We start from the raw sequence: 27200 nt of genomic DNA, 5'->3' as shown, positions 1-27200 counted from the left end.
AGCTGCAAGAAATGTCCTCAGAGAATCATCTTTAAAATGTGAACATGTTGAAGAGGGATGAATAAAGGAGGTGTTTGTGCAGTACCCTTGTGCTCTTCCCCTGCTGTGGCTGGGAGCCAAGAAAACGCCAGCGTGTGTCAGAATGAGAGGCAGTGACAGGACTTGTAGCAGGCAGACACGTCCACACAATACACAGCAGAGCTGAGGCAGCATTCTCAAAATTGCCTCCTGCATAATGAAACAGAGGAGTTGTGGCAGAATCTCCACAGCTTCATTCAGACTTGGCAAATTATTTCATTCAAATTTGCAGCAACTCGGGAAATGTCAATGTGCTGCTGGAAGATTTGGGTTGTGTTTCCTAAGTCTAAATTGAACTAAGTTCAATTGAGCTCTCAGCTCAAGAAATGAGAGATGAAAAGCCTCTCTCCCCTCCTGCAGTGGCTCTCCAAAATGTATATTATATCTCTTGAGGCTGTCAGCCATGTGAAGCCTTCAGGATGTGACTCATAGGATAAATAAGTTTGGTCATTCTTGCTGTGAGTAGAAAAAGGTAAAATCTTGTATTTTTATAAAAGCTTTTTCTTCTCTACATGAATTCAGTAAACATCCCAAGTCGTTAACATGCTGGAGCTGTCACTGAAAATCCAGTAGCTTCAGGGTTGAACAGAACTGTTAATAGAGCTCAGTGATGCCATGTGTGTGAAACGTGTGCTGCTGAATATTTGTGCTCTTTCCAATGGATGAACTCGAGTTCCCAGACTGCAAAGGAGGGTGGTGATGCAGAGGAGCAGCTCGTGTGTGTCAGCAAAGGAGCAGATGCTGGCAGGAGAGCGGGGGATAAACAGATGCCGAGTAATGCTGATGGAAGGAATGAGCCATTTGTGCCCTTTGGGAGCTCTGCTGCAGAGGATGCAGCCTGCAGATTTAACTAGGTTATGATGTTCTCCCCTATGCCTGGGGATGGAGGCCTGGCCAGTTAACTGCAGACTGTCACTTTGTGGTACAAACATCAAAAAATCATCTTTCAGAGAGCAATGGCTTCAAATGGGTGCATTCCTTTTTTGTTTTAAATGTAACCCTATCTTTACAAATTAAAGTAACTATTCAATGGTTAGAACACGATCCTTGAGCTATGAGCACAGATCCTGTTTATCCCTTTTGTGGGATAAAATATATTTAGCCTTGCTGGATTTGTAGTTACTATTCCTTCTTCGTATTTTACGTGGCAATTAACCCTCTCCTTTGATAGCTGTTTACAGCCTGGAGCAGGGTGACAGGAATGGTGCTCTTTGTTCTGCAGAAAGCAGAGAGCTGTGCCAGGTATCCTGTATCTGTTTCCCAAAGTCAGGTAACCTTCTCCTGGGGCAATCCCAGTACCAGGAGAGAGGGAACAGCAGTATTCTTAACATGGCTGCTCACTGCCAATCTTTTCAGAGAATGGGAATCAGCTGATTAATTTTATTGACCAATTATTGCAGGCAAAAGGTGCCAGGCTTGAAGGACTGGTGACTTGCAAAGACCCCTCACAGCAATTCACACCAGGGTGTGTTTGTGCTCTTCATCATTCCTGCAAGTTGATTGCTTGTATCTGCAAGAAGATTACTGCCCACTGTAATACAACTTCTGGCCTCTTTCCTTGGATGCCAATAAGAAGATTAGTTAGAACTGGGCTAAAAATGTATTAGTATTTAAGGGAGATATCTTTCTACTGTGCTGCCTCATCTCTTATTCCACCCCAATCCACTTGATGTTGTGCTCAGAGTCCTCGTGCAGCTTCTGCTGTTTAATGCCCTCTGTACCTACAGGGAGGTAAGGAAGGACTTTTGTCTCCAAGCTCATCCATCCTTATTCCAGGAGAATGTGTGAGTTCTGGCAAGAGCAGTCTGGAGGCAGCACAGGATGTTGGATCCAGGACACACTCAACACCCCCTCCTACAGTGGCTCACTGTGGGGCCAGCACACAGCAAACAGCTCACAGGTGCTCTCTGCTTCCACAGCAGCTCTAAGATTGAAGTAATTTCCAGCCAGGCTTAGCAGTTGGACTTTCCCAGTGATCTGTATAAACCAGAAGTGTCCTGGGAGGTTTCCCAGTTACACCATCCTGCTTTTGGTGTTTACAGCTACAGTAACTAACTTCTGACATTTATACCCAGCTGGTGCTCTGAGTGCTGAGCTCCGTGCCTGTTTGCACATGGGGCCTTCTGATAAGGCAGGCATTTGACCTTTCTATTCTTAACCCATTAACATTTAGAAGAGTTGCTCTCCTCACCTCTAAGGCTGTGTTCCTCCCCCTCCCCACAACCCCCCTGTTCCTGCCAGATAAGATTACTCTTAGGTTATATATTGATCTAAAAGCAGGGTGCCAAATGCAGCCCACAGCAGTTCAAGGGCAAACACTGAACTCACTGAGTCCCCATGCTCAGCACAGTGGGAAGGAGATGACCAGAGGCTCCTTTTGCCCTCCCAGCAGAGCCTGGGGACAGGCACAGGGGGCTCAGTTCTTTATGGAGCCATTAAAGCACCAGAGTGGGACCAGCCCAGTTTGCTGAGGCTGCACCTTTGTGCTCTTTCCTCTTCCCCCTCTGCCTGTGAGCAGTTGAATGGGTTGAAGGGATCCTTCCACAGGATTATCACACACTCATTTGCTTGAGGCAGTGCATTCAGGATTCTGAACTGCAAATGGGAGCCAAGAGTCCTTTGTTTTAAGCCAAGCCCAGCTCAAGGAGTGCTGCACTGTGCCACTTCACCTGTGTATTTCCTGCTTGTTGAATATCAGACAGGAGTAAGGAGCTCTTATTGCCTCTTCAGGTGTTGTTTGAGAGTCTCTAGTTCAATATCTTGGTGTAAAATACTTGGGAAAATGCCACCAGGATGATGAAAGAAGTGGAAAACAGGCCTGATATTGGATGTTATAAATGCTTGAGCTGTTTGATTTATCCATGAGATGACTTAATGGTCATACAGGAGGAGAAACACTGTCAAGAGATTTGGTGGGTGAGGTCTTTTGAGCTGTTACACACATTTTGCAGGAGAATAATGACCATAGTGGTCCTGATGACTTTAAAAGCCTATGACACTGATAATAACTACAATCAGTCACAAGAATTAATTAGCTGGCAAGCCTGATTTTCCCCTGTAAAACCAAAAGCCATTGGAGCAGCATGGATCAAAATTTATTGCAATTATTAATATTTTATTATGTTAAATTAAATGGTTTAAAATAAAACATTGTGATTTAATGTGCATTTATGACCATCTGTACTAAGATTCATATATTCTTAACATGATAACTTAGATGAAATTTAAGAGGCAGGCACTGTGCTTTTTCCTGCCACTGTTTAAGAGAAAGTAAAACCACAGAATGGATGGAGTCCTCTCACTTAGCACTAGGTTATTTTAGAGTGAGAGACTCCTTTTGAGCTGTCTTATCAGACACTCAGTAATTCAGAGTTGAGAAGCTCATTCAAATCTGAAGGAGGAAATCCTTTTTCATCTTGTGGTCTGTGAATAAAAATAGATGTGAAAGTCTGTTCTACTAATTTTTTAGATGCCTCAGCAGCATGTGTGATCCAAAACCAACTGCTTTATCTCCTTAACTGCAGTTAATATTATCTTTGTTTACTGCATGTGTTAGTTTTTAATGCTGTGTTTTGATAATCTCTTCCATTATTTCTAGAAATTCTGATATAATTTACCCAGTTGTTTGGAAACAATTATAAAACACTGTTATGATTTGGAGCTCCAGCTTCCATTTCAACTCAGAGTTGCACAAACCATCACTAAAAGTTCATTTAATGAGGAGAAATGCATCACTCCATCCCTGTTAATACAATAAACTGGAGAAATTAAATTCTATCCTTAGAGAGAGAGTTGTTTTAGAAAGAGCTAAACCACTTATTTAAAATGAGTGGGTTGAAACCCACCTGTCCTGGGCTGCAGGAAGAGGTAGGTTGGAATTTTGCTGGCTTGGCCCTCACCAGAGCCAAGTTTGAATTTTCTGTGTGACACTGTCACTGTTGTGGTGTCACCAACACTCCCTGGCCCTTGGAGCAGCTGAACTGGCAGGGACAAAGCCCAAGGTTGGCAATGCTCCTGCCAGTTCTGTTTTACAGAGTCTTGTTTTACATGGCTGCTTTCCCTTATTTTTTTCCCATTTCAAATGTTCCATGAAGTAAATTTTTTATCAGTGACTCAGAGCAAAAGAAAATTTCAGATTTTTATGATAAAATATTAAATGTCTGGGCAAGCCTTCAACTGATTTTTTTTTTTTTTTTTTTTTTTTGCTTATCCAGCATACTGTACTTGCTGAGATGGGAGTGTGTGAGCCTCTAGTTATGATTAAAACACCAAAAGCATGAACATAGGAAGCAATAAAGTATTATGTAGGAGAAGATTTGTCATTTCTGTGACTTTGTTTAAAGAAAACCCAGATGTGGGAGCAGTTACCTACTGAATCAATCATTTTCTAAGCCACAGATGACCAGAAAATTAATTAAAAAGAAAGAATATGAAGAGATACTAGAAAAATAAATCTGCAGAACTTAATGTTTAAACAATATTGCCCAGACTCATTTGGTCTTAAGGTGATCTGCATTAACAGTAATTGTAATTTATTTGGGGAGGTTTAACCCTCAGGATGTACATTCAGGAGATTGTTCAGTGGTTTCAGGGACTGGATTGCTCCAGTTTGCTTCTGCTGCAGAGTTTGTGTCAGGAAACAGAATTTCTGCCTTTGACTGCAGCTCTGCCAGGATTTTCCTGAGGGTGTGGGGTGGGTGAAGGTGTGGGGTAAATGAAGATGTGGGGTAAATGAAGGTGTGGGGTAAATGAAGATGTGGGGTAAATGAAGGTGTGGGATGGGTGAAGGTGTGGGGTAAATGAAGATGTGGGGTAAATGAAGATGTGGGGTAAATGAAGGTGTGGGATGGGTGAAGGTGTGGGGTAAATGAAGATGTGGGGTAAATGAAGGTGTGGGATGGGTGAAGGTGTGGGGTAAATGAAGATGTGGGGTAAATGAAGGTGTGGGGTAAATGAAGGTGTGGGATGGGTGAAGGTGTGGGATGGGTGAAGGTGTGGGATGGGTGAAGGTGTGGGATGGGTGAAGGTGTGAGGTAAATGAAGGTGTGGGGTAAATGAAGGTGTGGGGTAAATTGAAGGTTTGGGATGAGTGAAGGTGTGGGGTGGGTGAGGGTGGGAGCAGTGCTGATGCAGCAAAACTGCTTTTCTCACAAGAGCTAATTATGCCATTAGAGTGCAGATCTCTGCACCTCCCTTTGTTGTGAGCTTTATACATATTCTATGTGGTCTTGTGTGTCTGAGACATGCTCAGAAAATGCTCATTTTTATGTTATGTTAGCAACAGGTGACCAGAAAAGTAAAATACTTCAGAATACTTGGAGTGGCAGAACAGCACCAGGGTCAAGGTACTTCCTAACAGCTCAACAGAATCTCCTTTAGTAATACCTAATGAACTTCCCTGGCTTCCTGGCCTATTTACAGTCCTTGTCCTTAGCCCTAATCCATTTCAGAAGTTGTGTTTCCATTTTGACTCAGGGATTGCCCAGCAGGACATTTGTCTCAGCACACAGGGACAGCTGTGTTGACAGTCTCAGTGGCCTCAGGGCATTACAGGCTCTCTGTAATCAGATGAGACCTGTACATGCTTCAGTGCCTTCCAGTGAACTGAAACAACCTTTGTCTGCTTGGGATGATGAAGGAAGTGACCACCTTAAGGGGCTTGGTGGTTGTTTTATGAGACCTTCTATAAAGATACATAAACTGCAAAACCAAGTGAAGGTCCTGGAGCCAGTGTTATTTTAGTAATTCATTAGGCAGCATGAAAAAAAGGATTGGTTTGATGTTGGAGAAATACACAGAAGAAATGCAGGGGATTTGAAGTTAACTTGTAAAATTATGTCAAGTAATTTTTTATATAATATCTGTCCTCTAGATCCCTATCCAGTGTTAACCATTGTACATAGCTTTTTTCCAAAATGTTTCTTTTTCTTCCTTTGTACTGTGTGGCAGAGATAAATATGCAATTCTTTCTATTTGAGGAACCCTAGCAGTCCTGGTAACAACAGCAAGTAAAAGTTAGACAGAAATGGCATTTTTCAACTGCTGGCACACCATTTAACATGCACTTTGCATAGCAATAGCAATGACCAAATCCCTGTTGAACACTGGCCAAGAGAATCCATCAGCGTGTTTTATTCATGTGGTGTGACAGTGCAGTTAAGTCTGTATTGATTCTGTTTATTTCAATTTAGAGAACATCTCCACTGAGCATTCCATGTAATTATTATACAGACAAGGAGCAACATCTAGAGATGACAGCCAAGCATATAAATACAAATCTTTTGCAAAACATTGTGTCATGCTGCTTCTGCAAGGAGAACAGGTCAGACTTAAACAGGAGCAGATTCTGCTGTCAAGATTTTTGCTGAAATTGCCTTTTTTCAAGCTCTGTTATGATTATATCAAGGCACTATTTGTTTTAGTCTCCCAGATGATCTCCACAGCTGCATTATTGTACAGAGAGAGAGAAAAATAGGGTTTGAAAAACACTGAGTAGGTAAAACAAGCACTTTGCATTGTAACTAACAGGCTGTCAGCAAAATCCTCAATATTGACAGTGTAAATAGGAGTTTATAACCTGCTGCTTCCTGAGACCCCAGGGAGTGTGTGGGTACTGAACAGATGCAGATCCATGGTGCAGAGTGCTGTAGGTGCTGTAGGTGACTTGGTTGTCCCAAGTTGTCACAATCAGAGCTGTTTGAATGCTTAGGCAGGCCAAAGGTTGTGAACGTGAGGCACGAGCTTGAGGAAGTCCATTCAGGGAGGGAACCTACAGTAATTAGCTCTGCCACTTGTTGCAGTTGTTTCCTTCTTAGGATGATTAAGTCACACTGATCTGGTCAACCCAGGTCAACCACAACGTTACCAAGACAACAAAGCAAACTGGTCAGTGCCCTTGAGTGTTGCACAGCCCATGAAGTGCTCACAGATCCCTGCTCCAGCTCTGCCCTGATGATGGAAAAGTGATGTGATGGGACATAACCTCAGCTCCTTGTACAAACAAACTCTTCATACAGCTGGAGTGTTGTTCAGGGCTCCTCAGCAGCAACAACCAAGATGGATGGGATACTCAAAACTGAACTGGACACACTCCATCCCATAACAGTGTCCCATTGAAACATCCCTCTGTAACAGTCCCAGTTCCTGCCTGCCTAACATCTTTGCTTAACATCTACTGTTAGACTGGAAGGGGTGGGGGAAGGAGAGCCCTTACTAACATTCAAAAGGAAAAGGAAAAAAAAGTCTAATCAAATAAATCCCTGTAGTTCATTTCCTCTTACGAGCTCTGGGCTCTGTAATTATATTACCAAAGAAGTCTTTCTTCTCTGAGCTCACGTGAAACCTTAATGGTTTTATTCCCCTTGGCCCTGGTTCAATCAGTATACATGAAATGACAAAGTTTTTCAGTTCCAGTGTAAGCTTGAATTAAAGGTGGTAGGTGTGGTATTTCAGATTAGAGCAGACTATTTAAAAGAATCAATTCCTTAAGGGACACTTGCTAGGTTGGGAGTACATTTAACATAACCCCACTACCAAGTAGGAATTTTGTTTCAGAGAACCCAGCCTCAGCAACAAAGAGTGCCAGCAATGCAGAATTCCCAACACACAGCAACTGTGACTAGAACAAGATGTTCTGTTAGCAGGTAGGTGATGCTGGCAAATGGTTAAACACATTTAGGTATTATCATATAATGAGTAAAAGAGTGTAAAAGATACTCAGTATCTCAAAGAAGTCTCATTAATTTTACTTGTTTGCTCATGAAGTTTTGTTATATAGCTCTTGGTGGAGATACTAAAGCCAATTTTGAAGACTTTAGATAGTTTGTAGTGAAGGAATTGCTGTTCAGATGATGCAACACCAGCTTTTTTAACTTGAAGCAAATAGGAAGTGAATGTTTTCATTTGTTACATATTCACCTTTTTCCTAATGTGCACTAGATTAGCAAATGTGGGTGGTGTTTTATAATTTCAGTTTCATTGCATCAGGAGGAAGGGAAATGAACTCTTTGCTGGACATTGAGCATCTTTTGCCTCTTGTAGCTTTTTCAGTCCATTTGGTTAAAATGAAAAAAAGTATTCTTACTGCAGCACAGGAAACTGAAATCCTTTTTAGCAACTGAAGTGGGATTTGGGGTGAATATTTTGTTATCTGGTCCTTCTGTGCCAAGTGAAGCATTAAATGCAAACATTTTGATTACAGTTCCATGCCAAGTCATGCCCCCTCTTCTAACCAGTCACATATTAACTCAATCTCATTGTACCTGCAGACTCCTTGGACAGGAATTTCAGGGTTTCTCATTTCAGTGTTGCAGTCTGTTTCTCTGCAATTGCCATTTGCACTGAAATAATTCATTACACATCCTCCCCTCCATGCACATATATTCTACATTTTTTATGTGTGGCTGTAAGCATAACAAGTCTTGTCTGGGTTCCATGCCATTTTCTCATCCTTAATTGTTAATAATTAACTGAATTTTGTTTAATGTAGAAATGCTCAATTTCTTTTAGGATGAAGGATTGATATTTTCCTATCAATCAGTTTTTAAATCTGAGCACTGAAAAGTCTGACAAACAGTGCTTGAAAGAAGCAAATTTTGTTCCTATTTTGGGGTACAAAATGGCAGGTGATAAAAAGGGGCAATTCAGAATTGAAGTTGGTTGAATTCTTCATTAAGTCCATTCTACTTCTTGTCATTACATTGCATCAGCAAGATTTAAACCCTTCATTTTGGAGAAGGGTCACATCTGTAATAAATTATGGTCTCCATTATTTAAACAGTAGCATTGTTATAAATATTTTCTTCCTGTATTTCTGTTTCATGAGCCAAATACTCAGCATTTCTCTTCTTCTTCTAAGTAGCCACACGATGGGCTGCCAAGGCTGGTTTATCATTTGCCTTGGGAAAGGCACTGTATAATATTGCAGGATAAAACATTTGCAGGCAGAGGTTTGACCCGTGGGGGAGAGAGGTGAGGGCTTTGCAGGATTGGTGCCAAGAGATTGAGGCTTGAAGAACTCCCACAGCTGCTCTCACCAGGGAGGGTCAGAGAACTGCAACCAGCCTGTTCCTGCAGGAATGAGACTGAGCCACTGGTGTCAACTGAAATTTGTCTTAAGGTTTTTAGCCAGACCTAACAAATTTCTTTTCTACTTTTTTAAATGAAACTTTTATGTTTGCATGTAGGGATAATGGATGAACATGTGAAAGGCAGTTCTGGTGTCAAGGCACAGTGCTTTTCAGAGCTGTATCTGCAGGGTCCATTCTTGTGACACGGAGCTTGTCATCATAGCAAAGAAGAGAAATCCACACAGCCTCTTACTGAGAGTAGCAAGGTTTTACTTGGAGAACTTAGTATTTTAGGGCAAGACATGAGTTTTTTCCTTAAAGGAAGAGCAGCCAAGAGTATTGAAACAAAGAGTCATCCAGGGCTGTGTCATACAGAGCACAATTAGGTGATGCAGAGGTCACACTTTGGCCCCTGGTATATTTTGAGGGTACATTTAAGCAGCTTCTTTGATGTTGGTGGTAATTGTGGATCATTTGCAGTTGTAAATGTGTTTTCTGAGCAGCCCCAGCGCCCAGGAATCCAGGAGGCTCTGCAGAGCGCCGTGAGAGGGCTGTTGAAGGTTGGATTGCTGTTTGCCCCAGGCAGTGGAGATTATTCCTGGAGTGTTGTGTGGGTGCTGAGCCGGGCTCAGGGCTCTGTTCCAGGCTCTGCCCCTGACTCAGCCCTGCTGCCTCGGGCTCTCCAGGGAGAGTTACCTGAGCTCTTCATTCTCTCATTAGAAAATGTGGAGCTCATTATTCCCTCACTTCCCCATTCCAGCCTCACAGGGGTGTGAGTTAATGAACATCTGTTAATGTGTGGAGATAAATGCTGTGGAAGCACCGGAGCAGTAGCAGCGCTGGCACAGCAGGTTGGGAATCTGCAGCTTTTTCCTATGGGATTGTGCTGTAAGACTAAATCACCATTTTAGCAAGGCATCCCTGTCTCCACATCCCCCTGTGGGCCCTGGTAAATGGTGCCGGACCCAGGGCTGGGGCAGTTCTGTGTAACCCAGTCCCGTGTAACCCAGGTGTGTGCAGCTCATGGCACACAGCTCTTGACGAGGGCTCATTATCCTCACTCGTCTGCCACTCATTTAGGAAAAAAAAGATACTGTTGTCTGCAAAAATCGGATTTGTTACTGATGTACAGCAAGCCAATAATGGCACACTCGAGACAGACATTGATTATTTATTTCAGAGTTGCCAAGCCTGGGTGCCAGGTGTAACTGCACAAATCGACCATCAGAACTTTTTACTATTTATACATTTTAGCAGACAAAAGGATTTATACATTTTCCACATTTTGCAGCAGTACGGTTCCCTTCTTTAAAGCTTCCTGCTCTCGCTCTCCCCTCGCTGGATCCTCAGTGGGCTGATGCCGGAGGACGGAGCGCCGCTGGCCGGGCGCTGCGGGCGGCCCCCGCAGCTCTCCAGAGCGAGAGGCTGCCAGCCTTTGGCAGTGCTGGCCGGTCCTCGAAACCCGCCTGGCTGCTGGAGCGGCTGCCAGGAGCCTCCCTCGGGCCGTCATGTGAGCAGTGTAAACAGCCCGGCCGGGCGAGTGGGCGGCTCGGCGCTCGCCAGTGGGGCAGAGTTCAGTGCCTGCGGCGGGGTTACTGCCGAGCGCCCGCCGTTGCCATGGCGAGCATTGCATAACGCTGGCAGCGGCCCCGGCCACAAAGGGCCCCGCGTTCCTTCTGCTCCGTTTGTTCTTTGTTGCCGAGGCCCGCTTCGCTGTCGCCAATGGAGTTCCAGGCATAGCTCCCGGCTGCGCTGCGCTGGGAGCTTGCACCGGGAGCGCGCTGATGGAGCCTTGTTTGCATGAGCAGAAACTTTGCATGCCCCTAAAGCCTGTGGGAGTAAGAGAGGTGTTTAACTTCCTGATACATTGTCTTCTAAAAGGAAGTGATTTAATGTAGGACTGAAATTTGCACCCAGCTAGAGAGCCCGGGGCATCAGAACGTCAGCGTTATGTGGGTACAGCATGACTCCAAGAATTAATGCTCCCGTATCATTGCATAGATCAGATGGATTGCAGGAGATGGGAGTTTGTGGGAGGCTGAGAAGTCAGGAGTTTTTTGGTTGGAATTGGTAGAGGGAAGTTGGAATGTTGCAGTATGGGAAGCTGCCTTTGGAATCAGGCCATCGTCCTCTGGAGATCTGTGCTGAAGTTGCATCTGCATTTACATAAGATTTGGCATGAGAAATCAATGTCCATAAAGTGACTATTCTGTGCTTTCCCTTTCTAGATGATTAATTAAAGTGGCTGAGAGATTGATTTGGCTACAAGCTGTCTCCTGGGGTTTCTGACTGTAGTATTTTTGTTATGTGGAATAGACCAAAGTCTCTCTCTTTGGCTGGAGTGACTATGCTTTTGGCTCTCTTGCTTTTTGAGGGTCTGGCCATTGAGTCAGTGGCAAAGTCCTATTTGACTTCCATGGGCCAGAATCAGAACTGCAGTTTTGCCAATACAGTGTGGTGTATTTATCATTCCAAGAGCAAACAGATTTAATATTAAGGTTGTGATGAAGGGTCACTAGGTTTATTTGGCATATGAAGGTTGTGGCATTTCAGTCATTCACCTCTGAAGGATTTTGCTGGCTGCTGTGAGAGACCTTTTGTTCCTTTCCCTTGGGTTTGTACCTTTTCCACTCTGAGGTCCTGGCCATGTTAGGATGCAAGTGTGACCTTTTATGTGGCAGAGCTGCAAAGAAAAACCAGCTGAGGACAACAGGGTATTGCCTTCTACCTGTGCTCTTACAGCTCTTCTGCCAGGACAGTGAGACCTCCTGCCCCCATTTGGAACTAGAAGTGTGTCCTTGAGCCAGTGGTGCCAGGACTTGTGTGAGCTGGTCATGGATTCTTGGTGAATGGCTCAACACACCCTATCCCAAACTCTGCCCCACTGAGCTCTTCTTTCCTTCCAAGCATTTTACAAAACAAAATAAACTAAGGGAGGAGTGAAGTCCTGTGGTCTGCTCCTCAGAGAGTCCTGGGTTTGCTGGTGATTTGTATTTCAGCTTTAAAACATCAGTGGTGATTGTGGGATTGCTGGCTTTTTGTTCTCAGTCAGGGCAACTTAGATTGTCAAGGCCCAGCTGAATTCTGAGGCATTATGGCAAAGCCAACAATAATAATGGGAATGATTGTGGCTGGGAGCTGTTCTGGGATCTGCCTGATCACTTCATCTGGGCTTAGTGATGCTCATTCCTCACAGGGCTGATGGTGCTTTGGAGAAATGTGGGCTGTGTCCTTCCCCTGTTATGGTCCAAAATATCAGAGTGACCAGAGGCATCCCAAAGGGGTGCAATGGAGCCCAGGGAGTTAGCAGAGACCAGTCTACCTTTTTTGGGATCAGGTCAGTCTATCCCTCCCCTGGGAGCTTACACAGCCAAGACCAGATGGTTCTGGGAGTGTGATGTGAAATTCTCAAAGGCCACCAGCTGCTGTAATCCATGTCTGCTGCTCAGGCTTTGCAACTGAGCATTTCCATCCACCTTCCTGGCCTTAGGAAGGTGCTGAACTGAAATGCTGCTGCTTTGCCCAGGGGTTGTGCTCCTTGGAAAACGTGTCCCTCAGCTGCAGCATCGTGTGGTGACACCTAGGTAACCAAAGCAAGGTGCCCAGTAGGTGACACAGCCAGCCCATGTCACATCTTTGGCAAATTGAGTCTCCATTGTTGGGATGACATTTGGCCCAGATGTCTCAGCTTTCTTATCTGCTCTGGAGAGCCTGGGGAATTTTGAACTTGGAATATTACCAAGTTTTCTGCTAAAAAGCCCAGGTTCCAAGGAGTATTCTTGGTATTTGCAGTAGAAATCAAAGCAGTTTGTGATTACTTGATTTGGGAGCCCATTCACTGGCACCAGCCTCTAAGGAGGTCCTGACTGCTTGAAATGTTATCCTTGTTGCAGAGCTCCTCAGCTCCAAATGGACAGAACTGTTCACCATACTCATAACTTTGGAGTTTTATGCAGTATTTTATATATTTTGAGCCAGACCTTCAAGTCAAGACCAAGATGCTGAATTTGATTCAATACTCCATAGGAAGGCAGTACAAGGAGTAAAGGACAGGTTTGTGGGGTTCCCAGTATCCAGGATTGCTGAGACACATCTTAGATTTCCATCCAGAAATCAGAGAATACACAGAACACTTTTCTTAGAAGGATCCTAAACTTCTTTACAGAGGGGTTAACATATAATTATTTCCATTTCACTGGTGTAAAGAGCAGATGATAAAAATGCTGTGACTAAATATCAACTCAGAAATAAATGAGTTTAATTTTTCCTTTCTTACACAGCAGGGCTTGATGCCCTCTCCAAACAATTTTTTTGAAGTTTCTTTTTAAAGTTAGCTTTAACCATCATAGCTTCTGTGTATTTCTGGTCTTGAAAGGAACCATCAATTGTTTTTGTTTGAAGACATTGAATATGAACTTGTTCCTACAGAGCTTTGTGCTGTAATTTATCAACAAGGCACTGAGGCACAGACGTCAAATGAATACCAGATTTCAAATTATGATAAGCAATTGTGTCATCCCTGTGAATAGACATCAGTCTCTGCTAAGAAATCATCAATAATTCATTTAAAAAAAATAAATGCATACAGAGCCATTTGGATAGGTCTTTGCAAACAACCAGTCCTGTGTTCTGTCATAATTCCTGTGAATTTAAACCCAAAGGATGCTTATTTCTCAAAGAGAAATACATGATCATGCCCAAGTAAAAAAATAAATGTGTTCCCTCAGGACCTCATGACCATTTCTCTTTGGGAAGGTATGGAGGAAGTTGGAGTGTCACCTGTCAGAGATGTGCTGGGTTTATCCATGGCTCAGTGGCAGAGCTCTCCCAGAGTATTTTACTGTTAATATTCCAGTCATTAACATCTTACCACTTCCTTTAACCTCTACCTACACCAAACCCTGAGACTGTTATTTCCAATCTTAAAATACAACTCTCAGAATAATTTTTATTTCTTTACTATGAGGAGAGGGAGGATGGTGCTGGTTTAAAAATTTCTTGAGCTTCTGTGTTGTAGGTGGCTTTTCATTTGACAGTTGGCATCCTGCTCGAGTCCATTTCTCTCCCAAATTGGAGGTTGTTACATTCCAATAAGCACACAGCATCTGTTCTCTGTAGAACATGATGTTGCAAGATGCTGATCATTTATCTAAGTGGGCTATTTTCAATTGAATCAGAGATGTACATGCAGCCTAACAGCAATAATTCCCTCCTGTCTGTAATTGCCCATTATAGGAAGAGGAATTTATAAATAGTTATAAAAGTCAGGATTTAGAGGCTGTGCTGCAAGACCTAGGGCTAGCCAGTCTTAGCTTATCTTAGCATAATCTCAAAAATAAAAATTCTCTGCTCTACTTTGGAGAGCATGAAATAATTTCTGTTTACACAGTTTTTTCAATTACTTTGATGCTGTGATATAAAGGTCACTGATTGCCTCTAGTCATCACATGGCTTTTTCACTAATTGTGCACTCACGTCATTTTGTTCTGTGGGATCTTTTGCTTCTTGATCCAGTTTCATTGCCCAGATGTTCATTTCATACAGTTATAACTTTATACAAAGGGCATCCTCTGTTCCAACAAACACACTGTGGTCGTTGTTCCCAGCTGGGAGCCTCGTGCACAGCAGCTCACCTGCTTCCACCATCTACCCACTGACCTTTGGGCTGATTAAATGTAAAATCAGGCACTGGGGATAAGGAGAAGTTATGCCAAAAAGTTTCCTGGTCCCTAGCCTTGGACTGATTAAGGATAAACAGGCAATAAGAAATGGGAAATCTCTTTCATCCTGACCCTTTTGGTGTGTAGTGGGACGGAAAATCACGTGGGCACCTTGAAAGTTTTGCACTGGTGTGTTGGAATGTGTAAATGGAGACCTTAACATCTCCAAGAAGTCACTCTGCTGCCTGCTCCCTATAAAAACCACCCACAAAGGTTTCATGTCAGGGCAGAGAGATCCCTGCTGGTCCCCATGGGGTGACTCTGGGGTGACCAGAGGCCCCCAGGGCTGGGGATTTCCCAGCTCACAGATTTCTGGAGGGTCAGGTCTCAAGGTTATCCCAGAGCCCATTTGCTGTTTGTGGAGCCACGTGGCCATCACACAGACCAGCTGTTGGGTTTAACTTAACCTTTAGAGCAGTCATGAGGGCTTAGTTCGTGAGCAGAATAAATTACATGGGAGGCTTCAAGGGAGGATTGTCCATCTGAATGCACGGGCTGCTGCTGAAAGCTCTGTGGAGGATGAGCAGTGGAAAATTGGACAGGGCTTGAGCAGTCTATCATGTAAGGAGGGTATAACTTGGCAATATATATCTGTGAAGGTTTTGAAATCTCTACCTTGGCCAAAAGTGACCTCCTAAATGACAGGAATCTGGTCATCTTGAGTACAAATGTTCCTAGAAAGATGACCCTACAAATTGTGCTGGCTGCTGGCAGGGCCAGCAGAGCTGGCAAAGTACAGCATGTTCCAATGGCCAGGCTGAGGTGGGAGAGCAGCTCCAGCCCAGGGCAGGCAGAGGAGGAGCCCTGGCACCAGGCAGTGATTTTTGACATCTCTCCTTCTCAGCTGTGAGGCTCTTGGGCCAAACCTGCACAAGGTGGGATGGTGGCTTCTGCTGGTGTGATTTGCTGTGGGCCCTTGCAGCTCTTCACAAGGGAACTGCAGGATATCCAGGGTATCCACTGCATCCCTCCTGGGCAAACCTTGGAAGGGGAGCTGCAGATGCCAGTGTCTGCTCTGCTCAGCTTGGCAGGGAGAAAAGCAAAGGAGCAATGTGGAGAAAACCAGAGGTCCTGTTACCAGTGGATGGATACATAGGAAGGTGCAGGATTTTGTTTTGTGAATATGATGTTTCCTGTGACTGCTGAAATCAGTGAGCAGGGACAGACCCTTCTCCACACTGCAGCAACTCCAGCACCATAGTTCTCCATTTCTTTCTCTTGAGGCTGCAGGTCCCTTGGCACAGCTGTAAATTCCCTGCACAGTGCACAGCATGGGTTTCACTGAAAACTCCTGGGAAGACAACTCTTCTGGAGCCTTATTCCATTGGAAATATTTTTTTTCTCCTATGCATCTCCCTATTTTTCCCTGCATCCAAGCAGCCACCTGCATTCAATATCAGACACGTGGAATCCAATAAACATCCCTTCCAGACCATAATAGTTTGATGGAAATATGGCCAAGTGCCCAAAGCCCTGTGCCCTTCCCACAGCCCCCTCCAGCAGCATGACCTGGGAGGCCTCTGGTGCAGGATTTCTCTTGCTGTGTGGTTGTGACTGACAGCAGCAACAAGGAGCTCTCTGGGGCAGAGGACAGGAGGGGAACGTGTCTCCTGGGATGAGCTCCAGTCTGCTCCAGGGAATGTGCTAATTTTCACTCCTTTATAGTCCTTTATCTCAGCCCTTCGACCTTGAGCTCAGAGGCTTTATCAGCCTCAGCCAGCAAGGCAGCCTGCAGTTAACCATTGGAATGCTGAATGTTTCTCACACAAAGTCCTGAAGGTAAAAGCAATGAATGGAGCTTATATTAACAGTGCAGCACTTTGGAGGACTGTTCAGGTCTGGGGAGAACCTAATTATGATATTAGGAAAAGTGGTTTTTTCATGTATGATTTGTGAGCACTTTTTAAAGTTTGATGTCCCTCCAGAGTTCCCTGGGCATATGGAGCCCTCCTGTACTGTCCTGTGTGAATGGCTGTGTGTGAACTTGGGTTTCTTTATCACCTTTTCATCCTTATTGCACCTAATTACTGATATCCAGAGCACAGGCAGAAAATTACTCATGCTTTCTGTAGGTCCCTTACTATCATGAGAACACATTTCCAATTACATAAAGTACTATACAAACTCTTGCCATAAAAGAAAAGTCACTTCCTGGAGCAGTCTAGGTGAATGTATTTATTGCCAGTTCTGCTGCTGACTTCTCTGGGTGACTCTGGGTTTGTCATTTATCTGTGTGTAAGTTTTTGTGTTTGCAGAATGAGCTGGGAATATTTCCATGGGCCATGGTGGCTGTGAATGAGTTAGGAATGCATTTCTGTGCACGTGTCTCTTGTTTGGCAAGCTCATCTTCTCTTCTGTACCTGACAAATATGATGCGAGAAGAATATTTCCTTTTTCTTACTGGCAGTAAGTGGTCTCTCTATGATCAGCAGTAATTGGTAGAAGCAGAATTTTGGGTAGAATATTCCTGCTTAGTCAGTTCAGTGTTGATGGAGTTAATTTGCTCATGCCTTCAGATTGTTTTGTTTCCAGGGATTCTAAACCGTTGCCTCCAGCTGTTCATTTCCATTGACAAGGATGATCTTTATCTGTCTAAACTAGTTAAAACCTGCTCCACTACCCAGCAGCCTTTTTGGAGACAGCCCAATAAAGCTGAATGCAGTGGCTATGACACCAAAGCCTCCTGGACATCATAAATTCCAAGCCCTACTTTTTTTTTTCCTGACCTCTCACTGTTGGAGCACCCTTCCTGTTTTAATGGGACTCTTCACTTCCTCCATTTAAGCCCTGTCCAAAAGGGGGAATGGTATTTGCACTGTAAGTGATCAGGGTAAGAATCCCTGTTAGACTATTTTGATGCTTTAATATTATCAGATTAAGACTTGACAGACCTTGAAGGTATCATTCAAATAACTGAAGCACTGTCAGACTTGCACTTGGACTCAGTGTGGTTGTTTCTTGGGATATTTTAGGTGAATCATACTTATAAATATGCTCAGTTTAAGGCTTGTTGTGACATGCTGGGTCTTGTCATACTTTCAGGGTCCCCAGGGCCCCTTCCTCCTCAAACAGGAGGTGTGAAAGTTTGTGTGTGAGCAGGTGAGATGCAGGTTTGTTAAGCTGATGAGGCAGCCACCAGATTCACCAAGGCATCTTTCCAGTGGTGAAATTCAGCTGTCTGGTGTCCATCAGGCAGAGATGCTGTGTGTACCAACAACACAAAACTTTCTGTTGCTGTAGTGCTGCTACAGGGACCAGAGCTGGAATGTAGCCTGGTGCAGGGACTCCTTCCCTTGTGCTGGGGTTTCTAATTCACTTTATGAGCTTCTAATTCACATTATTTGGGCCTGAGCTGAACAGGAACACGTAACACAGCAGGGAAAATCTAATGGCCAGTTTGGACATAAAGCTCTTCCTTTCCACTCCAACTACTGTTAACAGCAGTGGGAAAATCTGTGGCCAGAAGACCTCTCCTGCAAACCCAGGCTGAGGTTTATTTTGGGATGTGCCAAGGAGACATTTCCCTGTAGTTTTGTTGCAGATGTTGCTGTTCCTGTGTTGGCATGTGGCTCCTGCTCTCTGCTGCAAACAGCTGGATCAGTTCAGCTCCAGGCCCCTGTGTCTGTGGGAGAATGCTGTGTAGTCATTTTGCTGCTGAACCACCTCACAGCAATTATCAGACTTCCAGAGCAGGGAAAAGATCTTAGAAAAAGACCAGTTTAACATGTCATTACTGGGCTTTAGCAGCTGTGTGTTATCCTATTGTTTCTAATAACCTTTGCAACTTGGTGAGCAATGTTTTCTTGGCATCATTCAGACCTAATGACTGGGGGGTCACATTCAGCTCTCAGTTGTGTAAATATGGAATGTTCTCTTGGCTGTCTGGTGATATTTTGCATTTGGCTCATGGTCCCTGCCCCTAGAATCCTGCAATCCAAAATACCCAGGCAGGGAGTTCAGTCACAGTATGCTCTGCATACCAGCTGGGTATGCAAAGCACAAAATAAACACATGAACAGCTACTATCAAATCTAAGCCATATAATTACAACTTTACTGTCCTCTGGTTGTGGTTAATGGATTATTCCTGAATAAACGACAGCAGGAGTTTGCTTGGTACCTTCCCAATGTAATATTTACCAGTAGATTATGACTGGGAAGTCTTTCAGAAAAATGTGTTTTTAAAGGGGTTTTAAATTTGATTGGAATAAATCAAGAAAAAAGAATTTACAAAATAAATGCTGCTTGAAGTGAAGCAGTCACAAAGTCTTCCTTGATGGTAAGAGGAAATGGTAAATCCATGAGGAGGGTGTTGGAGCTGTTCTTTCTCTTTCAAGCCTCCAGTATCCAAGCTTGTAAGACCCTTAAGTAAGGTTCAGTGCTTTCATATGGTAAATAAATTTATCTTGATTTCATTCTGTGATTAAGATGATGTCTCTCTTCCAGAGTGGTCTTTACAGAGTTCTCAGCAGTGAAGTGACTGATTGCCCTTCTCATTTCCAGGGATCTTCCAGATGATCCTGCTGTGGAGTGGGACACTCAACTCCTTGCCACCCTTGTCCTGAAGCACATAGAAGCCAAGAACATCAACCTGGTAATGTGACACTTTCTGCAGCACAGGCAATTGCCACATTACTCCTGAGCCAGTGTTCTGGGCTTTGCCTTTCCCTCTGGAAGCTTTCTTTGGAGTCTCTAAGGTCAGGATGTATCTTCTCTCTCAGGAGAGCTTTTTTTGCTTCCCAGTGAAAAATGAACAGTGGAAGAATTTAACTTTTCTAACTCCTCAAATGGTTTCTGTATTTTAAAGTAACCATGTTGTGATGGAGAGAGTCCATTTGGGCTTTAGTCTCAGGTTTAGGCTTAGCCCATTGGCAGATGTGTGTTAGAGAGCTTGATTAGCAGGGTTATAGGTCAGGACTGAAGAATATTAAACTGGGGAGATTTCCTGGCATTGGAATAGTTTGGGGTTTTTTCCCACAGAACAGGAATAAGGGCCTGAGCATGGAAAGAGTTGTGTTCTGTTCTTCTCTGTTGAACCCTGCTTTGATCAGGCATGGCACTGTCACACACTGATTAGCAGCAAAATCACAAAACTCTCAAAGCCTTTCAGCACTTCACAAAAAAAAGAAACCACATCTCCTGTAGCATGAAAGCCCCACGAGCACAAAACCAGCATCATGCATCCAACTTTGTATTGATTCTGAGGCTAATTTTCCATGAAATTCATTGCTGTGCACAGAGACAAATGCAGTTTTCTTGGACTCCTTTTGTGCCTTTTGGCCCCCTGAATAGATAGGTTTTATTGAATGTGAAAGCTCCAAACACAGGAGGATTTGTATTGCATGTTTGTGACTCTCAGGGGCACAGGGACAAGTGTACCAAAACCCCAGAAGAAATTCTGAAAACACCAGAACTCCTCTGGAAGGATTAAATCTTTGCCTTGGGGAAAACTAAACTCCAGCAGTTTGTGCTGGGGGAGGCTGGAGTCTGCCCCTGACAGAGCAGAGCTGAGCTGAGCAGTGAAATGTGGAGTTTGCAGAGCAGGAAACACTCCTGGGCATGGTGCTCCATGATGGGAGCCCTGCATTCCCACCAGCTCTTCCCTGAGCAGCACTGAGCACAAATCACTGCAGCAGGACACAGCAGCAGCACCAAGGAGCAGCTTCTCAGGGCTGCTGGTAACAAACTGCTCTGGAAATGTTCATTATTTGAAGTGTCTCAAGCTGTCACATAGATCTCAGGTGTTTGCTGTAATGCCATTCATTTAGGAGAAGACTGAATTTGCCAACAACAGCAAGAGAAACACCTAATTACCTTTGTTAAACATCCTGCAATTTAAAACTTCAGAGCTTGCTCTCTGTGATATCTCTGCTGTCCTAAACCAACAGCCTTGCCTTGAAAGGTAAACTGAGTCCATCTTTCACTAATGATGAAATTGGTAGAATAGGTTGAACATGTTAAAAGAGCCTTGAAAAAACCAAAAACTAACAGTTTCAGACCAACTCAGTGGAGTCAACATGACTGGGAGGTGTGGATTGTTGCAGCTATGCCAGTGGGAAAACTTTCCCCAGTTCTCCCAGTAAGTCACAGCACCGAAAATGGTATCTTTATTATCTTTATTTACAGAACATGTTGTGTGCCATCTGGCAGTGGAGCAGAGGCTGCAATTCCAGCTTGTCTAAAAGGAAGGATTACAAAGCAAGGAGTCCCACATGCTCTGTATGGTTTCCTTCCATTACATGGTTACTCATTTCTTCAATTGCCATGCAAGTCCAGGAGTAGCTCAATCTTTTTGGGAGCTACAGAGACATATTTCCAAGCTCTACATTAAATAGTGCAGACACAGAAATTAATGGTTGGTGTACTCAAAGCCAAAACTAATTTATAGACTTTGGAAATTATTTCCTGCCTGCTGGATTTACAAGCAAAAGCCAATGTTGCAAGGAGAGGCAGCCAAGGCTGTTCTGTCTTGATCCAGATTAGAAAGTGTTTGGTGTGTAAAAAAAGGAGTTACATAGTATTGTGTGAGCTCCAGGCAGGCTCCCCTTGCTCCTAAATCACACTCAAAAGACTCTCCAAACTCAGAAGGGACTCAAAGGGAGTTTGTATCTCACTGGCCTCTGGGAGTGTAAGGAGAGGTGCTCAGGGAAAGGCCATGAGAAGTGGAGTTGCTTGCTGTGGCATTTTAAGGGATGGCCCTTGTTAAAAAGCAGAGACCTTTGTGTCCCCACAGCAGATGTGTGCTGTGTTTGAAGCACTGCATGACACCTGAGAGGGGAGAACCTCAGCTTTGAGGTGTGGGAGGGATCATGGCCTCCAGACCTCTCAGGAGTTTTCTCTTCTGCTGGTAATTCAGTAATTTCCTCTGTGCTCTCCCCCCTCCGGAAGGGATTTCTGGACCTGTTTGTCTTGGCTGCTCCTCTGGCTTCCACTAGTGAAAGCTCCATTTCCTGAATACCAAGGTCACCCAGAAGAAAAACTAGCAACAGCAGCAGCTCCCATTTCAGAACAGGTGTGGGGAGGGAACTCCCTCTTGCCCTAAAGATTTCATTGAGCAATAATTTCCACATGAAGTATATTTACTATCCCAGCCTTTCACTCCCAGAACTGGCTGAGCCTGTTCTGAACCCAGACACTTTCAAGATGTTCAGGTTTTCTCATCCTGTCCTGGTTGTTTGCTTGATTTCATCATCAGCCTGGTTCAGGTTAGGAGTTAACAGCCAGCACAGCAGGAGCAAATGCTCCCGTGTGAAAATACCTTCAGCATGTGAGAAAGAAATTCAAATTCCTTATCAATGAAATGAATCCCTAAAGCCAGAGGGATTGATTTACATGTGATTGCTGTGGAATCAGAGCCCTGTTAGATGGCTGATATAGATATTTAGATGATATGTGATATATTTAGGGTGGGACAGCCCTGCTGTTTTAGACCCAGATGTGTGCTGAGAGGGATCAGACAAAGTCACTGTGCAGATATCTTGGGAATTGTACTTAAAAATTCCTTTATTTGAAGAGACAGGCAATTCAGGTGTAAATGTCCTAACAGTAAACTGTTATACTGCAGTTGAAAATGGGCTCAGTGGAGTCTCTTCAGCTGGTTCAGATGTTACATAATCTCAGCAGCTTCTATTTCAAAACAGCTGTGGAGAAGAAAAACTTCCAAAGGTGTTTCTAAACAGATAATTCCCATGTCAAGAACATTTCCTAACTCAGCCTTGTTGCTCCCACAGTTGGCCCGAGCCAGTTTTGTAAAAACAATGATTAGTTTATTTAGTCTGCTCACTGAAATCTCTTATCTCAGTCTTCTGGTTTGTTCTCTTGTAACCTCCACAGAAGAAAAAAATGTGTGTTTTGGCTTGTCTGGGATTTTTAGCTTGATTTCCTAAGGAAAGAGGAATAATGCAGTTGTATTTATGTGCATGTGCACATGCATGTTTCAAAGGGCTTTAGAGCCCATTGGCTAATTTCAACCACATTTGACAGCAGGGTACTGCTCTTAAAAATGTTCTGTTTATACAGGTTATATGAAAATCAGGGGCCAGGCAGAAGAGACAAACCCTTTCCCTGCTGAGTAAAAAGATTTAGTGCAAGTCCAGCCCTTATCAGACTCACACTGTTTTTCACCTGAGTAGGAATTTATTCTGCCTGCAGTGAGTGGGGCATGTTGTCATCTTAGGGAAGTACCAATCCAAGTAGGAGTGACTTCAGAGTGTGTTTTTTTCTTATCTGTAAAGTCCAGGCTGCTGTGTTCATCCTGAGCTGAATTTCAGGTGTTTCCAGATGAGCTCCTCCAAAAGCTGATATCCATGGGGAGGGCTCAGCACTGTGGCAGGTCCTGCAGAGCTCTCTGCTAGTGCTGATGTGCAGCAGCAGCAACAACCAAGGTTAAACACATCCTTTTTCTCTTTATAAAATAGTAGTTGACCAAAAAAATGCTTCTTTGTACATGAATGAAACCAGTTTTGGTCTCAAAGAGCAACGTGGCAGCCACTGGGCAAAGTGGAAAGTCTGACTGTGGGCTTGTCTTGGCTGGGTGGGTTTATAAGCAGGCTTGTGTGAAGTTTGTGGGGTTTGAAGCATTTCTTATCCCTGCCTTTGTGTGTCCTCTCCCTCTTGACTGAATACCCTGTGTCTGAGAAGGCCTCTCCTGCTGGAGGGTGGAGGAGAAAGTTGCAGTTGCAGGAGGGGCATGGTGGCTTTTGATCTTCCCCTGATCTCTAACCCAGTGCCCCAGGCTCTGCCTATAAAATAGATTTTGAGAAGGGAGGTGCAGTGAGTGAGCAAGGCTGTAGCATTTCCTTCCCTGAAGAGAGAACAAGCTGGCAAGGAAGCAACCATTGCCTGAAACGTGGGAGTTGATGGTTTTTTCCAGGTCCCAGAGAAGGGATCTGTGGGGAGCTCTGCTGCTGGGCCTCTCCCAGAGCAAGCCCTGAGCTTTGCACTGTCCAGGGACTGTCACTCCCTGGAGAGGGGATGGGCACACATTCCCTCTACTCTCTGTGCTGCCAGTTTGGCTGCTTGGTTGGAGCTGGGAGCCTGTAAGTGCCCATGGCACAGCCCCACAGAGGTGTTGAGCCCTGAAACACAGTTAGTGTGAGCACAGGGGTGTTCTGTGCTCTGGGCAGTGCCTGTCACACATCACTTCTGCATTTTGGAGTTCCTGTTTCTCCCTGCAGAGAATCAATGAACAATACAATCTCATTCAGTGAAAAAGCCTGATTTGGTTGTACAAAAGTGCATTCAGGTTGTTTAAAAAGGCTGCTTCTCCTATCAGATGATTTTATCACTGTGTTTTTCTGTGGTGCAGCCTCATTACAACCAGGACAGTGGTACATGCTTGTGTGGCTCTTGTTGCAGCAATGTCCTGACTCACAGCACAGCAGAGCAGAGCTTCACCCTGTCATCCACAGCACTGGAGGATGTTCTCAGATCCAGGAGAGAGTGATTCACAGAGCTGGACCTCTCGGGTCAGGAACACATTTGCAACAGATCATTTTGAAGTGACCTTTTGCCCTGGTAATAAGTAACAAGTGCATCCTGCCAGTGGGGACACGATCTTTGTCATCTTTCTGTTGTTCAAGCTGTTAGGCTGTGCAGTCATCTAGTTCCAGAGTGCCTTGTTTGTTTGGTTGTGTTTCTGTGGCATGAGGAGTTCACACACAAGGCCTCATTGTGCAACCCATAAACAGCTCGTTAGACACAACAGGCTGGCTCAGGGCTTGGATGTCAAATTTGGGAACTGCACAGGCTCCTCCTCCTGCTCCTAAAAGCTTCTTCTTGTGTGGTTTTATTGCAGGTGGTGACGTTTGATGCAGGAGGAGTGAGTGGCCATGCCAACCACATCTCTCTTTACACTGCTGTCAGGTACAATGTGCAGATTTCTCTGGGTGCTCCCTGGGCTGGTGCAGGGCCATGTGGTGGAAGTAGAACTGGGGCAATGTTCACTTCACTGTTCAACTCAGTGCCAGGCTGTGGACTGTCTGGAGAAACTGCCACAGCTCTGGAAATAATCTACAGCATCTTTTAGTGTTCCATCAGCTGGGACCTTGCCAGTCTCCCTTTCACTGGGCCCTCTTTGCTCTTCCTGTCATTGATCCCACTAAAATAAGCCACAGATCACTTTGCACTTCAGCTTTGAGGAGAGTGTGTGAATACCTGATGCCTGGGCTGGTGGCAGGTGGGTTTTGGAAAGTTCTTCACCAGAGGATGTTGCCATCTTGTCCAGGTACCTGAATTTACCTCTCTGTCCCAAGAACATTGCTCTTTCACTGGAGCTGTCCCTATTTACCTCTTTTAGGAAGAGTCTGTTAGTTCCTTCACCATTTTATTCCTTATGTTATGGGACCCTCTGTCTCCCTGCTGTGATGGTGAGGTTAATAGACAAAAATCCCTTTATTAAAATCACTTTTTAATAAAGTGATTAAAATCACTTTTAATAAAGGTTGCTGACAAGACAGCCACTGTATTTTACTTTAACCCTCTGCTCAGTGTCCTAGAGAGATCTCCTCCAGAGCTACCCCTGCCTTTCCCAGGCATGAGAAGAACTCTTTACAAGTATAGCTTTGTATTTATAGCACCCATTTGTTTTCTGAATCATCTGTGCAATTCAAATAAACAAATTCTTCTGGCTCTCCCTGCTGACAACATCACAGTGATTTGCCTTTCTCACTTGCCTAGAGAAAGCTGTAGTGCCACAGAACCCATACTGGGACCTTCAGCTCCTCTGGGAAGATGCTGAGAGCTTTGATGGCTGGAATTCAGTGTTAGAGGGGGATCATGGCTTTTCCCAGCAACTTCTGAAATAGCCTAGCAGAGGAGGGGGTGGAGTTAAAGCAAGCAGTGCCTTTGGGCTGAGTGGGGAGGTGGTGTCAGGCAGTTTGAGGAGTGAGCAGAGGCTGATGGCTGAGGAGCAGAGGTTGGTGATCAATGCTCACACCACTGGCACAGAGGGCTCTGTTTGCTCACTCAGCTGTATGACCTACAAAGAGGAATGACAGGCAGGTTGTTGGGTGTCCTCCTCCACCCCCAAGAGATAATGGGAAAATAAGTTGGCAGCTGAGTTATATATGAGAAATTGAAGGAAAATTCTTGATTGTGATCCCAGTTCTACTCTTGTCTTACTTTGTGGCTGTGCAGAAATCACTTTCCCTTCATGCTTTGTTTCCTGTGTGTGCAATGAAGATTTAACCCTCTTCTTGTCTCAGAGCTTGTTGCCAGGAAATGTTCATTGTCTACAATTCCTTTGAACCCAGAGCTCTGCATTGGTCCTCAGCTAGAGCAGAACATTGTCTGGGCTGATGAGATCTGTGCTGATAGGGACACCAGAGCAGGAGCAGTTTTCATCAGCTAAAGGCTGGTTTGTGTCTTGTCTCCCTTCCAGTCCTGAATCAGCAGAATTAATCATGGTAGCCCCATCATCTGCATGTGGCAGGAGTGATGCTGTGGCTGCTGAAAGGTTAAGTTTATTTTTAGTGGCTTGCTTGCCCTCATTATTTTTCAGTTTGTGTTATGGAGGAAGTAGAGCGTGACTGTATCACTCCTGACTCTCAGTGCCCTGATGAGTTCTCACATGTTGGCCAGTACAGGCAGCTCTGGGAGCATAAACTGAGGCTTCTCCTGTCCCCCTGTGCCAGCTGAGCTCTGCAGAGCAGCAGTGGCTGCCCCTGGGGCCCCAGTGCTACATTGCAAGAGAAAGGCAAACGACCTCTCCCTTCCAGGTATCGTCTGCAATGTATTTATTAACCATCTTTAAACAAGTCCTGCAGGGTTCTGCCTCCCCTGTGAAAAGTGGAGGAAAGGATGAAGCAGGGGGCTGGTGCAGCTCTCAGCTCATTTGGATGCTCCCAGTCTCTGGGAGTTTGTGCCCACTTCCATGAGATTATTTTCTGCAAAAGCAGGGGTAGAACAGGCTCTGTGACCCCTCCCACAACTCCTCACTTCAGGAGGTGCAAATTATTGAACAGTTTCAAGGAATAAAATAGGGCCATAGCTGAGCAGATGCTCAGTATTGTCTGCTAAGGGCATAAATATTCTTTCCAGTGTCTGGAACAGAGGTTATGTTCAAAGGATCAGGAGCTACTCAGAAGAAATGAGCTCTTTCCCTTGCAGCAGCTTTCCTCCTGACAGCTTGCAGGGGTCCAGCTGCTGCTGTGTGCCTGCCTGGCCTTCAGATCTGGGAGGAACTGAGAAATGCCAAGGTTCAAGGATGGATTTGTTCTTCTGCAAGGGAAAAAAAAGAAAAAACAGGATGGGAGAGGAACACAAATTACTATTTGATTTCAGTCTCCCCTGGGAGTATTTCAGTTCTGGCTTTCATACAGAAAAAAAAAGCCCAA

At 44.5% G+C, this 27200-nt stretch overlaps 1 protein-coding gene across 2 annotated transcripts in view; it reads left to right on the top strand.

Annotated features, from left to right (window-relative positions):
• PIGL (phosphatidylinositol glycan anchor biosynthesis class L) overlaps positions 1–27200 on the top strand; it is a 51539-nt gene that overhangs the window by 13095 nt on the left and 11244 nt on the right. For both annotated transcript variants that reach the window (XM_079325104.1, XM_079325105.1), the window contains exons 3-4: positions 19369–19459; positions 24662–24729. In XM_079325104.1, coding sequence (XP_079181230.1) covers positions 19369–19459; positions 24662–24729 — 159 coding nt within the window. The remainder of the gene's footprint in view (positions 1–19368; positions 19460–24661; positions 24730–27200) is intronic.

Source organism: Erithacus rubecula, assembly GCF_903797595.1.
Source record: "Erithacus rubecula genome assembly, chromosome: 22".
Taxonomy (NCBI): domain Eukaryota; kingdom Metazoa; phylum Chordata; class Aves; order Passeriformes; family Muscicapidae; genus Erithacus; species Erithacus rubecula.
Note: the sequence above shows the minus strand (reverse complement) of the source record. Positions and strands in the feature narration are given on the sequence as shown.